The sequence below is a fragment of the Crinia signifera genome, chromosome 1, assembly GCF_055691185.1.
Source record: "Crinia signifera chromosome 1, ASM5569118v1, whole genome shotgun sequence".
NCBI classification, from domain to species: domain Eukaryota; kingdom Metazoa; phylum Chordata; class Amphibia; order Anura; family Myobatrachidae; genus Crinia; species Crinia signifera.
Window position 1 is genome coordinate 455,052,234 of NC_139217.1, and position 16,691 is coordinate 455,068,924.

The 16,691-nt window shown below is 49.4% G+C and overlaps 1 protein-coding gene across 1 annotated transcript; it reads right to left on the reverse strand.

Moving 5' to 3' along the window:
- Window positions 1–6,352: 6,352 nt before the first annotated feature.
- On the reverse strand, window positions 6,353–15,006 carry LOC146021322 (acyl-coenzyme A amino acid N-acyltransferase 1-like). The gene is made up of 4 exons (XM_083155117.1): window positions 14,849–15,006; window positions 12,450–12,942; window positions 11,343–11,545; window positions 6,353–7,779 (listed from the first exon to the last, which is right to left on the reverse strand). The coding sequence occupies exons 2-4, from the start codon at window positions 12,910–12,912 to the stop codon at window positions 7,183–7,185; spliced, it is 1,263 nt and encodes a 420-aa protein (XP_083011243.1). The 5' UTR covers window positions 12,913–12,942; window positions 14,849–15,006; the 3' UTR covers window positions 6,353–7,182.
- Between the last annotated feature and the right edge of the window lie 1,685 nt (window positions 15,007–16,691).

Genomic DNA, 16,691 nt, shown 5'->3' on the forward strand with positions numbered 1-16,691 from the left:
AGGTAAAAAAACAGTGAAAAACCCCATGTCGACCTTGTGAATGTCGACATAGACAATGTCGAACTAATGACCTTGTCGAACTAATGACCTGTCGAACTAATGACCTTTCGACCTAGAATCATGTCGACCTACAGTCATGTCCACCTTTTAGCATGTCGACCTAATGACTTTCGACCATAATGCAATAGACCAAATGATCCCAACCCATAAGATATATATATTTTTTTTAAACAGAGCCCAAATCCCAGTCCCAAAGAAAAAGATGACAGCCCCTTACACTTTTTGCTGCTGCTTCCGCCTTCCCCCTCTTCAGCTGCTCACTCAGCCGTCCCACCCACGCTGCAGCCGCCGGCACTCACAATTGTAGACGCTGTGTCTTTGCAGTGTAGTCAGTCAGTGGCCGGATGCGCGGTGACGTCACCGCGCACCCGCAATCGATGTTCCGGCCACCTCTGCATAAGAGCCGCGGGAGGAGCTGCGTGGAGCTGCGCATGCGCAGAAGCCCTCCCGCGGCCATCTTTAAATCTCTCATTGCCGCAGGCAGCCGCGGCCATCTTTGTTGTGGCATGCGATGCTGCGGCCGCGGCACGCTGTAGTCGTGCGGTCCGCGGCCCAGCCAGGCAGGCGAGCGGCCTGTTCTGGTCACTTATGGACCGGCCCACCGGGAAATTACCCGGTTTCCCGGTGGGCCAATCCGCCCCTGATGGGAGTCATACAGTGAAGGAGGGTCAGGCTTGGGGACATACAATGAATGGAGGCACTTATGGACATTAAGAGAAGGGGGGCAGGCTGGGGGACAGAGTGAATTGGTGCAGAGTGGGGAACATACAGTGAATGGGGGACATACAGTGAAGGGGCAGGTTGGGAGACATACAGTGAATGGGGGCAGAGTGGGGTACATAGTGAATGGGGGTCATACAGGGAATGGGAGTCATGCAGTGAAGGAGTGTCAGGCTTGGGGACATACAATGAATGGAGGCACTTATGGACATTAAGAGAAGGGGGGCAGGCTGGGGGACAGAGTGAATTGGTGCAGAGTGGGGAACATACAGTGAATGGGGAACATACAGTGAAGAAGGGGCAGGCTGGGAGACATACAGTGAATGGGGGCAGAGTGGGGTACATAGTGAATGGGGGTCATACAGTGAATGGGAGTCATGCAGTGAAGGAGTGTCAGGCTTGGGGACATACAATGAATGGAGGCACTTATGGACATTAAGAGAAGGGGGGCAGGCTGGGGGACAGAGTGAATTGGTGCAGAGTAGGGAACATACAGTGAATGGGGGACATACAGTGATGGAGGGGTAGGCTGGGGAACATAGAGTGAATGGGGGCAGAGTGGGGGACCATTCTAATGTGATTAATGATTCAAAGAATGTCAGGCTGAATGGTCGGCACCCACACATTTACACTTCACCAAATCTGGCCCTCGTCGCAAAAAGTTTGGATACCCCTGCACTAGGGCATGGGTCTTCAAACTGTGGCCCTCCAGATGTTGTGAAACTACAAATCCCAGCATGCCTTGCCACAGTTTTGCTTTTAAGGGAGTGTTAAAACTCACAACATCTGGAGGGCCACAGTTTGAAGACTCATGCACTAGGGCGTGGTGGGAGAATAAAATAGTGTGCCGAGCGCAGCGAGGCACCATGCCCGAACCATTGCGAGCGATGCGAGGGGAAGTGGTGCACTTTAAACTGTGTCCATGTCACTGTCGAACTAATAACCTGTCAAACTAATGACCTTTCGACCTAGAACCATGTCGACCTTTTCCAATGTCGACCATCATGCTGTAGACCAAATGATCCCAACCCCTAAGAAGGATACAATATTGGTTCAAAAGCATTTTAGAAACACCTGGGGCGAAATGTAATAGGGTGCGATTTTTTAGACTAAAAAAAAATCGCACCAAATCGCACCTTTAAAAATCGCGTTTTTTGCCGCGAATTCGCATATGTAATGAGATGCGAATTAGCGGCAAAAAAATGCGATTTGCCGCGATTTTTAGTCATGAAAATGTGCGCATTTTTATAAATGCGCTTTTGTGCAAAAAAAAAGTAAAAAAAAAAACGGCGTGGGGTCCCCCCTCCTAAGCATAACCAGCCCCGGGCTCATTGAGCCGGACCTGGTTCCAAAAATACGGGGGAACAAAAAGCATAGGGGTCCCCCGTATTTCTGAAACCAGCCCCGGACTCTTGGACCGGTCCTGGTTCCAAAAATACGGGGGACAAAAAATCTGGGGGTCCCCCGTATTTTGAAACCAGCACCGGGCTCCAACAGCCCGCGGTGTCATGCCACAGCCGGGGGACACTTTTAATACAAGGTCCCCCGGCCAAAACATGAGCACCGTGGCTGGTCAGCCTTGGACGGGGTACCTGGAGGAGTGGGGACCCCCCCAATAAAGGGGTCCCCCCCCCCCAGGCTTCACCCGTCCAGGGCTGAAGCCCGGGGCTGTCACCGGCGTCCGTGGCCAGTGGACGCCGGCCTGATAGGGTTAAATTCATCATACATATCATTACATTGCTTTTTACCGGCGAACTACAAGTGCCAGCAGACCTCCCCCGCATGCTGGGACTTGGAGAACCACAAGTCCCAGCATGCGGGGCATTAATGGGCCCGCTGGGACTTGTAGTCCACCTGTAAAAAGAATGTTTATAAAAAACACACACACAGAGAAGTACAAGTTTATTACACACACACACCTCAATTTTACACAGCGTTACTTACCATTCCTGGATCCAGCGCTGGTCTGGCTGCTTTACAGCCGGCTCCCCCCGCACTGACAGGCAGCGGGGAGAAGCGGCTGTCTCCGTCGCTTCTAACAGCCTCTGTAGCGCTGTCCGAGTGCTACAGAGGCTGAGAGCGTGATTGGCTGAGCTACAGTATGCGTCTCCATGGAGACGCATAGCTCAGTCCTGATTGGCTGAGCTATGCGTCTCCATGGAGACGCATACTGTAGCTCAGCCAATCACGCTCTCAGCCTCTGTAGCACTCGGACAGCGCTACAGAGGCTGTTAGAAGCGACGGAGACAGCCGCTTCTCCCCGCTGCCTGTCAGTTCGGGGGGAGCCGGCTGTAAAGCAGCCAGACCAGCGCTGGATCCAGGAATGGTAAGTAACGCTGTGTAAAATTGAGGTGTGTGTGTGTAATAAACTTGTACTTCTCTGTGTGTGTGTTTTTTATAAACATTCTTTTTACAGGTGGACTACAAGTCCCAGCGGGCCCATTAATGCCCCGCATGCTGGGACTTGTGGTTCTCCAAGTCCCAGCATGCGGGGGAGGTCTGCTGGCACTTGTAGTTCGCCGGTAAAAAGCAATGTAATGATATGTATGATGAATTTAACCCTATCAGGCCGGCGTCCACTGGCCACGGACGCCGGTGACAGCCCCGGGCTTCAGCCCTGGACGGGTGAAGCCTGGGGGGGGGGACCCCTTTATTGGGGGGGTCCCCACTCCTCCAGGTACCCCGTCCAAGGCTGACCAGCCACGGTGCTCATGTTTTGGCCGGGGGACCTTGTATAAAAAGTGTCCCCCGGCTGTGGCATGACACCGCGGGCTGTTGGAGCCCGGTGCTGGTTTCAAAATACGGGGGACCCCCAGATTTTTTGTCCCCCGTATTTTTGGAACCAGGACCGGTCCAAGAGTCCGGGGCTGGTTTCAGAAATACGGGGGACCCCTATGCTTTTTGTCCCCCCGTATTTTTGGAACCAGGTCCGGCTCAATGAGCCCGGGGCTGGTTATGCTTAGGAGGGGGGACCCCACGCCATTTTTTTTTTATAAAAACACTTTTACACATTTTTATTAACAGAACCATGCACAGATCTCAATGATCTGTGCATGGTTCTGTCAAAATCGCCTGTCAGAACCTGGTCTATTTTTTTTGCGATTTTTGGTAACATTGACCAAAAATCGCACCCTATTACATTTGCGAGTTGTATACTTTATAATGGGAAAACATCTGGATGCGAATTGAAATGTGACTAAAAATCGCACTTAGAAAAGTGCGATTTCGCGGTAAAAAGTGCGATTTTTTACCGCGATTTTCAACCTATTAAATGTGCGATTTTCGGAAAATGTGCGATTTCGGCCGTTTTTGACCAAAAATCGCACATGTCTAACAAATCACACCCTATTACATTTCGCCCCTGGTCTTTTAATAGACTTGCTCTATATTCCTCATTATTGATGGAGGCCTGCCCTTCAGCCCAGGCTGTCTATAGCTCATTCCAGTCAGAGGACTAAGCACCAAAACTGGTGAATGTGCTTCATTCGATATTTAACCCTTCTGAATCTCTCTGTAGCATTTGGTGCTGTGGACAATGGGATTCTTATTGAGCATCTGTAGAATTTCTGTGGACTGGATGGCACAGTACTGAGCTGGTTCAAATCTTTTCTCAGCGGCAGGTCACAGAGTTTCTTCGGGAGTATACTCTCATCATCATCATCACTGCCGTGCCGTGTCCCATAGCGTTCTATACTATCTCCCATGCTCTGCAGTGCACATGCTACCACTGGGTGATATAATCAGATGCAGTGGCCTGGCCTACCACTGCAGAGGAGACATAGACTTCGGTCCCCACACCAAGAAATCTCATTATGGTATGCAAATATACGGAGGAATCTGATATCCAAAATACTTCTGTTCCCAAGCATTTTGGATATGGAACACTCAGCCTGCATATATAAATTGTTTCGACCAGTTAAGTCTTACTTCCTTTGCGTCCTCTGCTTCTACTTGTCCCCAGGGCATGATCAAAGCTGTCAGACATAGCGCTATAAAAGCAGTCTGGTTGCAGAGTTTGGTATACGAGCAGCCCCCGAGCCCGATCACTGTGCCCGTTCCGCTTCTGCCAAGATCACAAGAGAACTGAGAGGACAGCACCATCTGCAGCCTCGGAGGCCCGAACCTGGCCCAGCAATTGCAGGAGATGCAAAGGGTAGAGCGGAGGTTACCAGTGCCACCTGCTGCGTGGAGAACCGTAACGCCGCTGCCGTTCTGCGTACCCCAAGGGGTTGAGGGCATCTAACAACTTCCGCCCTTATGTCACATCCTGGTCACAAAACAGAAGTGGATCTAGAGACACCCCCCCAAATCCGCTCACTAGCATACGAGTGGATGTGTACGCTTACATCCACTCGCATGTGGACACAGAGAGGAAAAAGCATTAGATGGTCACCATTGAATTATTATTTGGTACTCTTTACCTAGAACGGCGCCCGCGATTTTCCCATAGGGATCAATGTTAAAAGTCAGATTGGACGCGATTTTTGTGTTAAATGCCTCAATGCCCGCGATTTTTACATAGGAAACAATGTTAAATGGGCCACAGAGCCCTAATAGTCCCCCTGAAGTGTTAAATGGCCCCCACAATTTTTAACGCCACCCCACGATCAACGTGAACCCGAAGCGTGGCGAGCGCTGCGAGCCCGCGAGGGGCGCCGGTACGCGTCCTCCGACCTTTTCATACCCCCACTATCCACGTCGGCGTGGAGTTGAGAATAGAATAGTGTGGCGAGCGCAGCGAGCCACTGAGCCCGAAGCGTGGCGAGCGGACGCGGATACCTTCACAGGTAAACGCGTCCCTTCGCGGGCTTCACAGGTGTCCGCGACGCCATGGACACCTGGGAAGCCCGCGAGGGGACGCGTATAACTGTGAAGGTATCCGCGTACGCTCGCCACGCTTCGGGCTCGCTACACTATTCTATTCTCAACTCCACGCCGACGTGGATAGTGGGGGTATGAAAAGGTCGGAGGACGCGTACCGCCGCCGCTCGCCACGCTTCGGGTTCACGTTGAACGTGGGGTGGCATTAACAATTGTGGGGGCCATTTCAGACTTTAGGGTGACTATTTGGGCTCTGTGGCCCATTTAACATGGTTTCCTATGAAAAAATCGCGGGCATTGAGGCATTGAACACTAAAATCGCGTCCAATCTGACTTTTAACATTGATCCCTATGGGAAATCGCGGCCATCGCGGGCATCGCATCGCACCCGTTTTTTAGTGCATACGATGGTCGCGATGGGCGCCGTTCTAGGTAAAGAGTACCTATTATTTTTTTCTTCGGTCATGGATAAAAGTAAGTCTATACTTCTTTTATCCTGGACGGAGATGGAGATGGTCAAAAAGGGGGCGGGTGCTGTCTGGTGATGTCAGCCGCCCGCCCGTCAGGGCGCCATTAGCATGAGAACACCCAGAGTGATAATGGGAACATCCAAGAAACACTTGGTGTTCCCATATGCCCCAAGCTCCCCCCCCCCCCCGCAACCATAGGTGCATGCAGAAATGCGCAATGCAGAAACATCGGCCCCGTGCGAGCCCGAAAAAGGTCCTATGTGTGTGTAGACAAGATTGCATATTTGTAGATCACAAAAGTAGGAGACTTTATTTAGAACAGCTAAAGAATAATCTTCACTGTATACAAGAGATTTAAGGGTCATCGTGTCCCAACACAGCAATATGGGAAGTGGTCATCTATTAGAATGAACTTAGGTCTACAGTCATTAGGTCGACCCCACTAGGTCGACTGGCAGGAAGGTCGACCTGAATTAAGGTCGACATGGGCCAAGGTCGACATGACTTAAAGTCGAATTTGCATAAAGGTCGACATGAGGAAGGTCGACTGGTCATAAGGTTGACATGGGGTTTTTCACTTTTTTTTGAGCCGACATATGCCGACAGGCGGTATTTCATGCCCTACCATCCACTAGGGCGTGGAGGAGGTTATTTAAGCTGTGGCGAGCGAAGTGAGCCACCGTGCCTGAAGCAGTGCGAGCGAAGCGAGCGATGCGAGGGTCCGATTCTCATTGCCATCTGTGTCCATGTCGACATTCGGATAAAAAAAAACAGTGAAAACCCCATGTCGACCTTATAACCAGTCGACATTCCTCATGTCGACCTTTATGCAAATTCGACCTTAAGTCATGTCGACCTTGGCCCATGTCGACCTTACATCAGGTCAACCTTCCTGCCAGTCGACCTAGTGGGGTCGACCTAATGACTGTAGACCTAAGTTCATTCTGACAGATGTACCGATTCCGTAACATATGTATAAAAATTAACTTCTCCGTAATCTTAGTGATAACCTTCAGCCCGGCCCTGGCAGTGATGGCCGTTGGACATTGGCCTAGTTACAGTTCTCCACCTTTACTTTGCCAACTGGTTTCAGTTGCTGAAATGAAATTGATCACAATTTATTCCGACGAGTGCACGGTATATTCCTGCGCAGAAAGTCCTGGATCTCCCTCCAGCTGTCTTCCTGCGCTCTGCAGTGCGGCACAAGCTCCCCTCCCCACATCAACGGAAGCGGGGAGAAAGGAGATTGTGACACTGGGCAAAAGGGGGAGCCCGGTGGCTCTATGAGATGCCCGGCTCCGGGGTAACACTGCATGTACACGTCCTTCTTCCCATACTTTCCTGCCCGGGCTACCGCTTCCTTAGCAAAGAACAAGCTGTCGTAGTTCTGGTCTTTGTCTCCTACCACGAAGAGGATGGGACCTCTGGCTTTCTCCAGGGGAAGCACGGAGTCCTGGTGCTCTGGCAATCTTGGGTCTCCCAGAGCGTTACGAAGTTTGAGAGCCCCGATGTCCGTGACCAGGTTGGATTCTGCTTGGTAGGGGATTCCATTCAGGAGCACATCGCCGTAGCTGAGACTGTTGCCGTTCACAGCATTGGTTCCATTGATACAGACTGTAGCGAGAACCTGGGGCAAATAACAGGCCATAGCCAGACCCATCTCCGCTCCCTTGCATATGGCAATCACTCCGACTCCGGCTCCCGACACCTGAAAGACGTACAGCATGGTGAGAGGCAATTATGCATGATGGAACATCAGAATGACCAGTTATAAGAGAGGACCCATCTCCAATGTTTCGAATAGCACTCCTGATTACGGGAGGCCAGGGATGTACTAAGCAATTGCGGTACATCCCGACATACATCGCAATAATCCTAATCGCATATGTACTAATATATGTGATTAGTGTGGCAAAGGACAGCTCTTGTGAATAAAGTTGGCCTTCGCGAAGCATTCAGCGCTGGGTGAGAGGGTCTCCCTCTCCCCTCCTACACCCGGGAGCTTCCTCCTGCAGTCGGCTACAGGGACTCCTGGGCTCCTCCTCCTCCCTGAACACGGAAGTGAAAAGTACTGCTGCTAGGGAGGAGGAGGACACTGAGTCCAAGCAGCACAGCAGAAGGCTGCCCAGACATAAGGGGATGTCTGGGCAGCCTCCCAGTGAGTCAGTTTGGAATGGCAGTTGGTGGCAGTAGGTGTGGCTCCCTTATTTGAATTTTGAACTGTGCTGCAGCCCTCCCTCTGGAGCCTCCACTGGCTATAACCGGGGCGGTGGAGGAAGCGGTAAGAAGCCCATAGGCTTCTATAGGGTAACGCCAGAAAAATCTGGCGTTATCCTCTGTGATGAAGGTTTTTACCAAGAATTTTGTTTGATACATCCCAGCCTATGTGCCCACGTCTGAACCATACAGTACCCATGGAATAGTCCTGTGCAGTGGTGCTTCACTTCTGCTTGTACAGTAAATGGTATCACCAGTCTCTAAAGAAGAACACAATGTTCAAAGCTCATGTATGACGCACACCACTCCAGTGCTCATATCTACGGACTAAGCTGCTTCGTGCCATGATATTTGTCATTAGCAGGGGTTAAAGTGAGGGGGAACGGGGCGGAACTGAGTTCCACCACCTCTAATGTGGTTAATTAGGTCTCAGAGAAATGAGTTCCCCCACCTCTGCTTGACCTCTGTAAGCCCTGGTCATTAGTCTATAATACACAAGCAATAGTACGATAACTCTCATCATCTCCTTGCTTACACCTGCTTTGTGATCCATTTGCACCAAAAAATATGAGTTACCCCTCTTGCATTCAGTCAATGGAAACCCCTGCGTCTTATAGGTTTGACACCGAAGACTAATTTTTTTTCATTTATTTTCCCCTCAGTGCTTTGCTAACATACCTTTTGATGTTTGATGGGGATTCAGTTGTTTAATGGGTGCACCTATTTGTATATCACCAGACAGTAACGATATGCAATTGTTTGGGTACTCGTTGTTTTATTGAGGTCTGCAGTGCTGGGTAAAAATTCTAAACCCGATTAAAGTGCTGGGTCCATTGCAAAAAGTTTTTGCACATTTCTTCTCCCAGCAAGGGGGACTGCCAGCAGAAATGCCCACGCCTGCAGCTGCTTGGAGTAGCAATTAAATTGCTCCATCAGGCGCCCGGCACGGATAGCCACAGGCATAAACAATTGATTTCCCGTTATGTAAATAGATAACAACAACAACAATAATAATAATAACAACAACAACAATGCGATCTGATGGCATCGGGACTCGCATCGCACGACAGCATGTCGACCGTGTAAGAACATGAAGGAGAGCAGAGGACAGTACCTGTCACCAGGGTGCCGGGATGTCAGCGTGCTGCGACACCCGGGGCCGCGGCACATCAAACAGCTCCCCCCCGCCGTGCAGACATCAGGCCACACCCCCCGCCCTCCTCTTTAGGCGGACTTCTTCTGGGTCATCAGCCCTGCAGCGCAGCCCCAGGAGAAGCCCCTCTCCCTCTGGCCGCCGGAGCTATAGTGAGTATTCAGGCACAGAGACTATATAGTGCAGATCTGCACTATATAGTCTTGCCTGCCCTCACTATGTCGCTGCCGATTTGCGTTCACTCGGGAGCGCGTATCGGCAGCGCATCGGGCTCGCAAGCCCTGAAAAGTACACAATCGGTATACGATATGGCTTCCGATGTGCACTATATCGTCAACATCGGAAGCCATATCGCACCCGTGTGTACACACCTTTGGACATTAGTATGAGCAGTCCCGTGATCCAATTAGTTGGCTTTAATACCAATTTCCAATAAAAGAAGAGTCAGCTGCTATGTCTCCATTGTGTGAATACTATATAAAAGTTGTCCCATATTAGCGGAGGCTGCTGCATGACCCCTTGACCGGGCCCGACACTATCTCAGCTTGTGCTCTGTAACTTAGGGGCTCATTCAGACCCGTTCAGTAGGGTCCAAATATGTCCCCTTCCCCGATGGTTGGGTTTAGCGCATGCACCATTATGCCCGTGCGCAACCCCGGAAGCCGTTCTCTCCAGGGAAGGGGAGGACAGAAGGCGGGAGCAGGGGAACGCCCAGCATTTTATGGGGTCCCCATAAAAACATTGGGCGTTCCCCTGAGAACACTGGCGTGGCGATGCCTGCTCTAGGCGGGCAACTGATGTCACATGACGTCAGCTCCCGCCCCGAATCCGGCGGATAGTGTCCGGAATAAAGGTCAGTCTAGTCTGACTATTACCAGACGGGTGAAAAATCATTTGATGGTCAGCGAACATCAACCGATTTATCTCCCGTTTGGCCGCATGCGAGGGAACGTGTTCACGTACACATCCGTCCTCATGCTAACGAAGGGGATTCGGCCGCCAAGCAGGGGCGCAATGATCTGTTCGCTAGGCTGCAATTACACGCAGTCTAGCGAATAGGTCTGAATTAGGCCCATATTACCATGACAGGTGACAGGGTGCTGCCATTGTTAAGTTGATGAATCGCAGGAGGGGGGGGGTGTCACGGGGTGGGGCCGCCAATGCCGCGAATTGCGGGGGGTGTGCTGCAAATCGCGGGAGAGGGGTCGCAGGGGGGTGCCGCGAATCGCCACAAGAAAAAATCAACACAGAAAGGTCAACACATGTAAATGTTGACATAAGTGTGGCACTTCATTGGTGTCCATGTCGACACATGAGAATGAATATGAAAACATTGAAAAAGTGAAAAATAAATCTTGTCAACCTTTTTCATTGTCGACCATAGCCATGTCAGTGTTTTGCATGTGCCATTTAATCGTGGGGATGCTGTGAATGGGGGGAGGGGGAGGAGGGAGGTAGGTGCATACCCAACATGACCCTCTCCAGGAGGGACACATTGCTCTGTTTCTGGACTTTCTTCTTAATTTATGGATTACCATCACCTGTGCTTAAACACCTTTCTTATCAATTACCCTGTTTAAAATGACAGGTGATGACAATCATAAATTAAGATGGAAGTCCACAAACAGAGCATTCTGTCCCTCCTGGAGAGGGTCATGTTGGGAGGTATGGAGGTGTGGGGCGCTCACCTGGTGTGTCTGGTGAGTAGCTGTGTCTTTGCTGTGTAACATGGAGAGGCAGAGGGTGTCTGGCACTGTCTGTGGGCTTACTGGGCTGGTTCTCTGTCATGTGAGTCAGTCATGTGAGTCAGAGGCTCCACCCAGCGTTATAGCTCCAGACACACTTTGAGTGACAGATGTAGCCAAATATTTAAGAGATGAAGGAATAACTATGTAACTTACTTTCGGATGCCTTTGCAAGTACTGAGCGGCTTCTTCAAAATAGGTTAGATCTACATGGAACAGAGATTTTGGAAGATCCTCATAAGCAAAATAAGCCAACGCAAGAGCCGCAAAGCCGCGGCTGGCAAGGAGACCGCTTCGGAATTCTATGAGACCTCCGATCCCGCCAAACATGTCAACCACTCCCAGGAAGGGACCGTCACCTATGACATAAGGACACATTTCCTCAACAATGTTTCTTTAGTTATTCAAAGGTTATGTGATAAACCGCTGTCAATCAGAATGCAGCCAATCAATTCACTATGATTGAGTGACATCACTGAGGCCTGACATCATAGAGGAATGACATCTCTGTAGCCTTCTAATGGGGTCTGCTGAGTGGTATAGGGGACCTCAAGATCAGTTGTAATCATCAGGAAACCAAACCAAAATAGGTTCCTTGTACTGCTCTGTCCTTCAACTTCTTTACACAATTAACCAAGCAGTAAATGCGTTCAGTATACAGTATACCGTCACGTGTTGCTTAACAACACTTTGGACCTTCTTCAGATCCATTCGGTCCTCCGTGCGTTCGTACAGAGGACAAATGGTGTGCGTCTGCACATGCACAGACGCAGAGTGCACGCACCCTCATCACCGGATGTCAGCTGCCCGTTCATTTCCGTTCAAGCGTGCACGAATATGTAAGTGACGTGAAAGTCGCTTTTATATGCGTGCACCTTCCAAATCTTTCTATGGTCGGCGACCATCAAAAGATGTGGGGGTTCCCCGCAGCATGCGAGTGGATGTTTATGTTAATCATCCATTCGCAGCCTGTGCGTGAGGACACACGCTGCGAGGGGGCGGGGTTTGGTGGACTTGCATGGCTGTGAATTTGCAGCCTTGCGAATCAACCAAAATAACCCTTTTGTTTGTTGCCTAATCAGCAATATGCTTATTGAAATGTATTACCACACAAGTAAAAATAGTTGTTAAAAATAAAAAAATTAAAAAAAAACCCTCTTGGCCAGGGAGGTGCAGGCGCCACACCTACATGACCAAGCAGTAACTTTTAGACTGCAGTATCCAATGTCACTGCTACTGCAATTTAGTAGCTTACTTGCCTACCTGGTGGGAGGAAGAGCGCCCCTCTGACTCGGCCTTCCCTTATCTGCAGTCTCTGTACTCCCGGACTCACATACCATCTTTCCACAATTTTACTGTCTTCAGGGGTTTCTTCCGGTAGCGGGATTACCACCTCGTAAGGATACAGCTCCAGGTGAATATAGAAGGGACTTCCCATCACATCACGTTTTATCTGCCTTAAGAATGGAACGGATGGTTTCAGAGACCAGAACAGACCCATAGGATAAACACCTTCAAAATCTCCACCAAGGGCCGGAGAGTTCTCCAGGTTTACTTTCCCCTCCAGATCACTCCTATAGAAGGCTCTGGAGGAAAATATCTGCCCTTTCTCATCCTTCACCCATGCCCTCAGGGTGATTAGCTGTTGTGGTCGGAGTCCCCAGGCCTGGATCTTCACTGGCTCATCCACTAGCGAGCTCTCCGGCGAGACTGCAAGACCAATCATATCTCAAGGTCCTGAGAAGGCGGGATTAACCTTAAGTGAGAGACAGGAGATAAAGGTTATCAGACTTGATACAGTAACAGCGTAGCGCAAACATTTGTGAACCAAGTTTGGAGGCTTTGCTGAAGGAATTGAAGCTAAAATAGGGTTGCATTTTTAATTTAAACCTTAATAATAATAGAATACAGTAAGTTATTGAATGCAAACCTACCACTTTAAATTGATTTATTGGCATCTGATCTGAGTGTTGACAACTGTATTTCAGCATATTCTGAATGTCAGGTGTTGGGTCTGCACTTATCCACATAGAGAATGGTTATCAGTAATCTTAAAGACATTTTTAGGTAATCCCCTTTCCTCCATCCCCATGGGACTCTAGTACACCTACCCTATATTAAGGCTCTCCAGGATCTAAGAAGGAGGTGCCGAAGCAGATATCTCCAATACTGGATCTTCTGCGGAACCTCCATTTCTGACCACAAATGCAGCCCCCCTGCGGGCCACTCTGCTGCCGCAAGGCGAACGCTTTATCAAATATCTACACATGCATACAGATCGTAGTGTGCAAGCGCAAGGCCAAACAGTGACAACATTCAGCCATTACTCTCTACGCAATCCCCTCGCAAGTTAAATTACAGGAAGCCGCCATTTGTGGGTGGTAACGAGGCATTTTCTGGAAGTGTCCGGAAAAACGCAGGCCATCCCAAGCATTGTCATGGAGAGCCTGTGATGTCAGCCCCAACCTCAATCAGCTGGATTCTGTCGCACAGTTGTGGAGCAATCAGAGTCCCGCACACTTCCACCCACTGGGGAAAGCATTAGTTGGTGAGTGAGTTGAATTTACTGCAGGGCGGAGATTGGTGATATTTTCTCAAGTTATTTGCAGACTTGCACAGTGCGGGTTTACACTGTCTGGGCGGCAACTATCTGACGGCAGGGCACTGCAGATTTGCCCAGCAACGATCAGTTCTGAATGAGGCCCAATATTCCGCTACCTGCAGCATTTACCTGTATGCCGTTGTCAGTGCGAGTTGGCCCATCTGACATGCAGAACACATTTATTGGCAAGCTGCTCAATCAGATTGTGATGTCACTCAGGTGCCAAAAGGGAGGGGTAATTCTGGTTAGGAAAAAACATTTTGCTATCCCAACTGCACACGGAGTTAGAAATAACTACATAATGAATATTAGTGGGGGTTAATAAGAAGCACATAAGTGCTATGTAAGTAAGTGAAGGTGTGATTAAAATAACACAAAATATATGCAATGTGATAGGGAAAACAAAAGTGTTAATAAAGTGTTAGGGTGTGCTAACCTGGAGCAAACCAGCCCTACCAACACAGGGGGCACCACACCCCCAAACCAATCCCATAAGCAATAACATATATGTCTGGGCTTAATAGCCCAGTGTAAGGCCACATGATAATGGCGTATAACGTCTGAGAGCCAGCTTACCTGGAGATACCCCTGGCTTCTCCAATGGCACTCAGGTGTCAGCAATCCCTCCTAATGCTGACCCATCTGTGCCTCTCTAAACTACACAACACATTTATTGGCAATCTGCTCAATCAGAGGTCTGTCACTCAGGTGCCAAAAGGGAGGGGTAATTCTGTCTAGGGAAAAACATTTTGCTATCCCAATTGCTCACGGAGAGAGGAATAACAATAGTGTTATTTCTGAGTGTGCAATTGGGATTGCAAAATGTTCCATCTGACATGCAGGACAGCATAGGAGGTGACTACGCTGGTAATAACTGAGAACACGCAGTCACAGGTACACACTGAGCAATCAGGTACACTATATTGTATAACATACATTGCTGCTATATACAGTAAATGTAGGATAATAATTCTTTTTCAGTCTTTTGCAAGTTCTGATTTTACATAGACACTCTTCCAATTCATTCTATCATGGGTTAATAAGTAAAACCAATCCTGACCTTGCTGTGTTGTGGAACCAGATGCAATATTCCTGCAGTACGCTGTATGGAGTGGTCAGCTTAGAAATGAACTACACATTAGCCAGCTCCCTGCAGCTGAACCCAGACCTGTCAGGGACTGCTCAGCACGCTGTCAGTGTATCAGGAAGGATAGCAGGCTCCCGGAGCAGCAGATATAGGAGCACAGAGCGGAAGAGGCGAGGCTGCATAATCAGGGGGTGGACAAATGAGATCAAAGGGGGAGGATTTAGGTCATTGTCAGTAATACTAAAGTTCATTTGAGGAAAAGTGCAACTAGTGAAATGATGTGTTTACTGCAGAGAAATCTTTCATCAGCAGAATGTATTAAAGGGACCTTTTAATAACCATATGCAGCATGCTAATACAAATATACAGTGGGTGACATTTAATAGGGAGTGATTTGCTTGTTTTGGCGATTTTGTTGCGTGACAATGGCGAAATCGCCTGTTTTTTCGAAATCGCCAATTTAGTAGGCATCAATTTACTGCTAAACTCGCACATGTTGTGGATTCGATTTCATATCGCATTTTTTATCGCATCCAGATGTTTTCCCATTGAAAAGTATACAATTCGCAAATTGAATGGGTTGCGAATTTGGAAATCGCCATCAATATGCGAATTTTCATCGGAAAAAAAAACAGACCAGGTAGAGGCTGGCGATTTATGTTTAAAAAAAGTGGCGATAAACTCATAAATGGTTAAATCCATCCCAGGTGCCTCACATTGCAATCATGAACTACCCTACCAGTGGCGTAGCTACAGGGGTCGCAGCGGTCGCACCTGCGACCGGGCCCCTGAGCCAGGGGGGCCCAACCCCCGCCACTGTCCGGCAGAGGCGTAGGGCCCTGTGTGCCGTACGCCTTAACTCCGCTCTGAGCCTGGGGAGAGCAGCGGCAGAAGTTAGTGGACCTGCTGCCGCTCTGTGCACCTCATGTTCCTCCTGGCTCCCGGGCGCTCTGTGTGCTGTCTGGAGTGGAACAAGAACCAGGCAGGACCCCGGAGACAGCTGATCCCCTGTCCCACTGTCACTGCCGCTCAGTATAGCATCGGAGCGGGTCCCGACAGGAGGCAGCCCCCCTATAGATGCACTGATCCCGGCAGGCTGATGATCCCCACTGCAGCGCTGAACAAGAACCAGGCAGGACCCCGGAGGCAGCTGATCCCCTGTCCCACTGTCACTGCCGCTCAGTATAGCATCGGAGCGGTCCCGACAGGAGGCAGCCCCCCTATAGATGCGCAGGGAGAAGCGGGCGCAGGACCCTGGAGGCAGCTGATCCCCGTCCTCCACAGCAGCAGCAGTGATCCGGCGGCCACCTACTCCCCAGGACCCCGGAGGCAGCTGGTCACATCCCCCTACAGCTACTCGGTGACCTGGCTGCCCTGTGAAGATCCAGGACCCCGGAGGCAGCTGGTATCTATCCCCCACAGCAGCGGTGATCTGTCTGCCAACAATCACCAGGAGCCAGACAGGAGACATCCTCTCCCTCCGTACAGGTTACTGACACTGCAGATTTGTTTTTTTACATGTGTGTGTGTGTGTATGTATGTGTGTGTGTGTGTATGTATAGGTATATTTATGTATGTACATGGATGTATATGTATGTATAGGGATATTTATGTATGTATAGTTATATGTATGTACATGGATGTATATGTATGTATAGGGATATTTATGTATGTATGTATAGTTATATGTATGTACAGTACATGGATGTATATGTATGTATAGGGATATTTATGTATGTATAGTTATATGTATGTACATGGATGTATATATAGGGATATTTATGTATATGTATGTACATGGTATAGGTATGTATGT

What these genes read in the sequence shown, in the direction of transcription:
- LOC146021322 (XM_083155117.1), bottom strand. Translation starts at nt 12,912, where the DNA reads ATGATTGGTCTTGCAGTCTCGCCGGAGAGCTCGCTAGTGGATGAGCCA. An exon ending in GGCGCTCTTCCTCCCACCAG is followed by an intron (nt 11,546 to 12,449) that starts GTAGGCAAGTAA and finishes CTTATGTCATAG; the next exon opens with GTGACGGTCCCTTCCTGGGA. An exon ending in ACTTGCAAAGGCATCCGAAA is followed by an intron (nt 7,780 to 11,342) that starts GTAAGTTACATA and finishes TACGTCTTTCAG; the next exon opens with GTGTCGGGAGCCGGAGTCGG.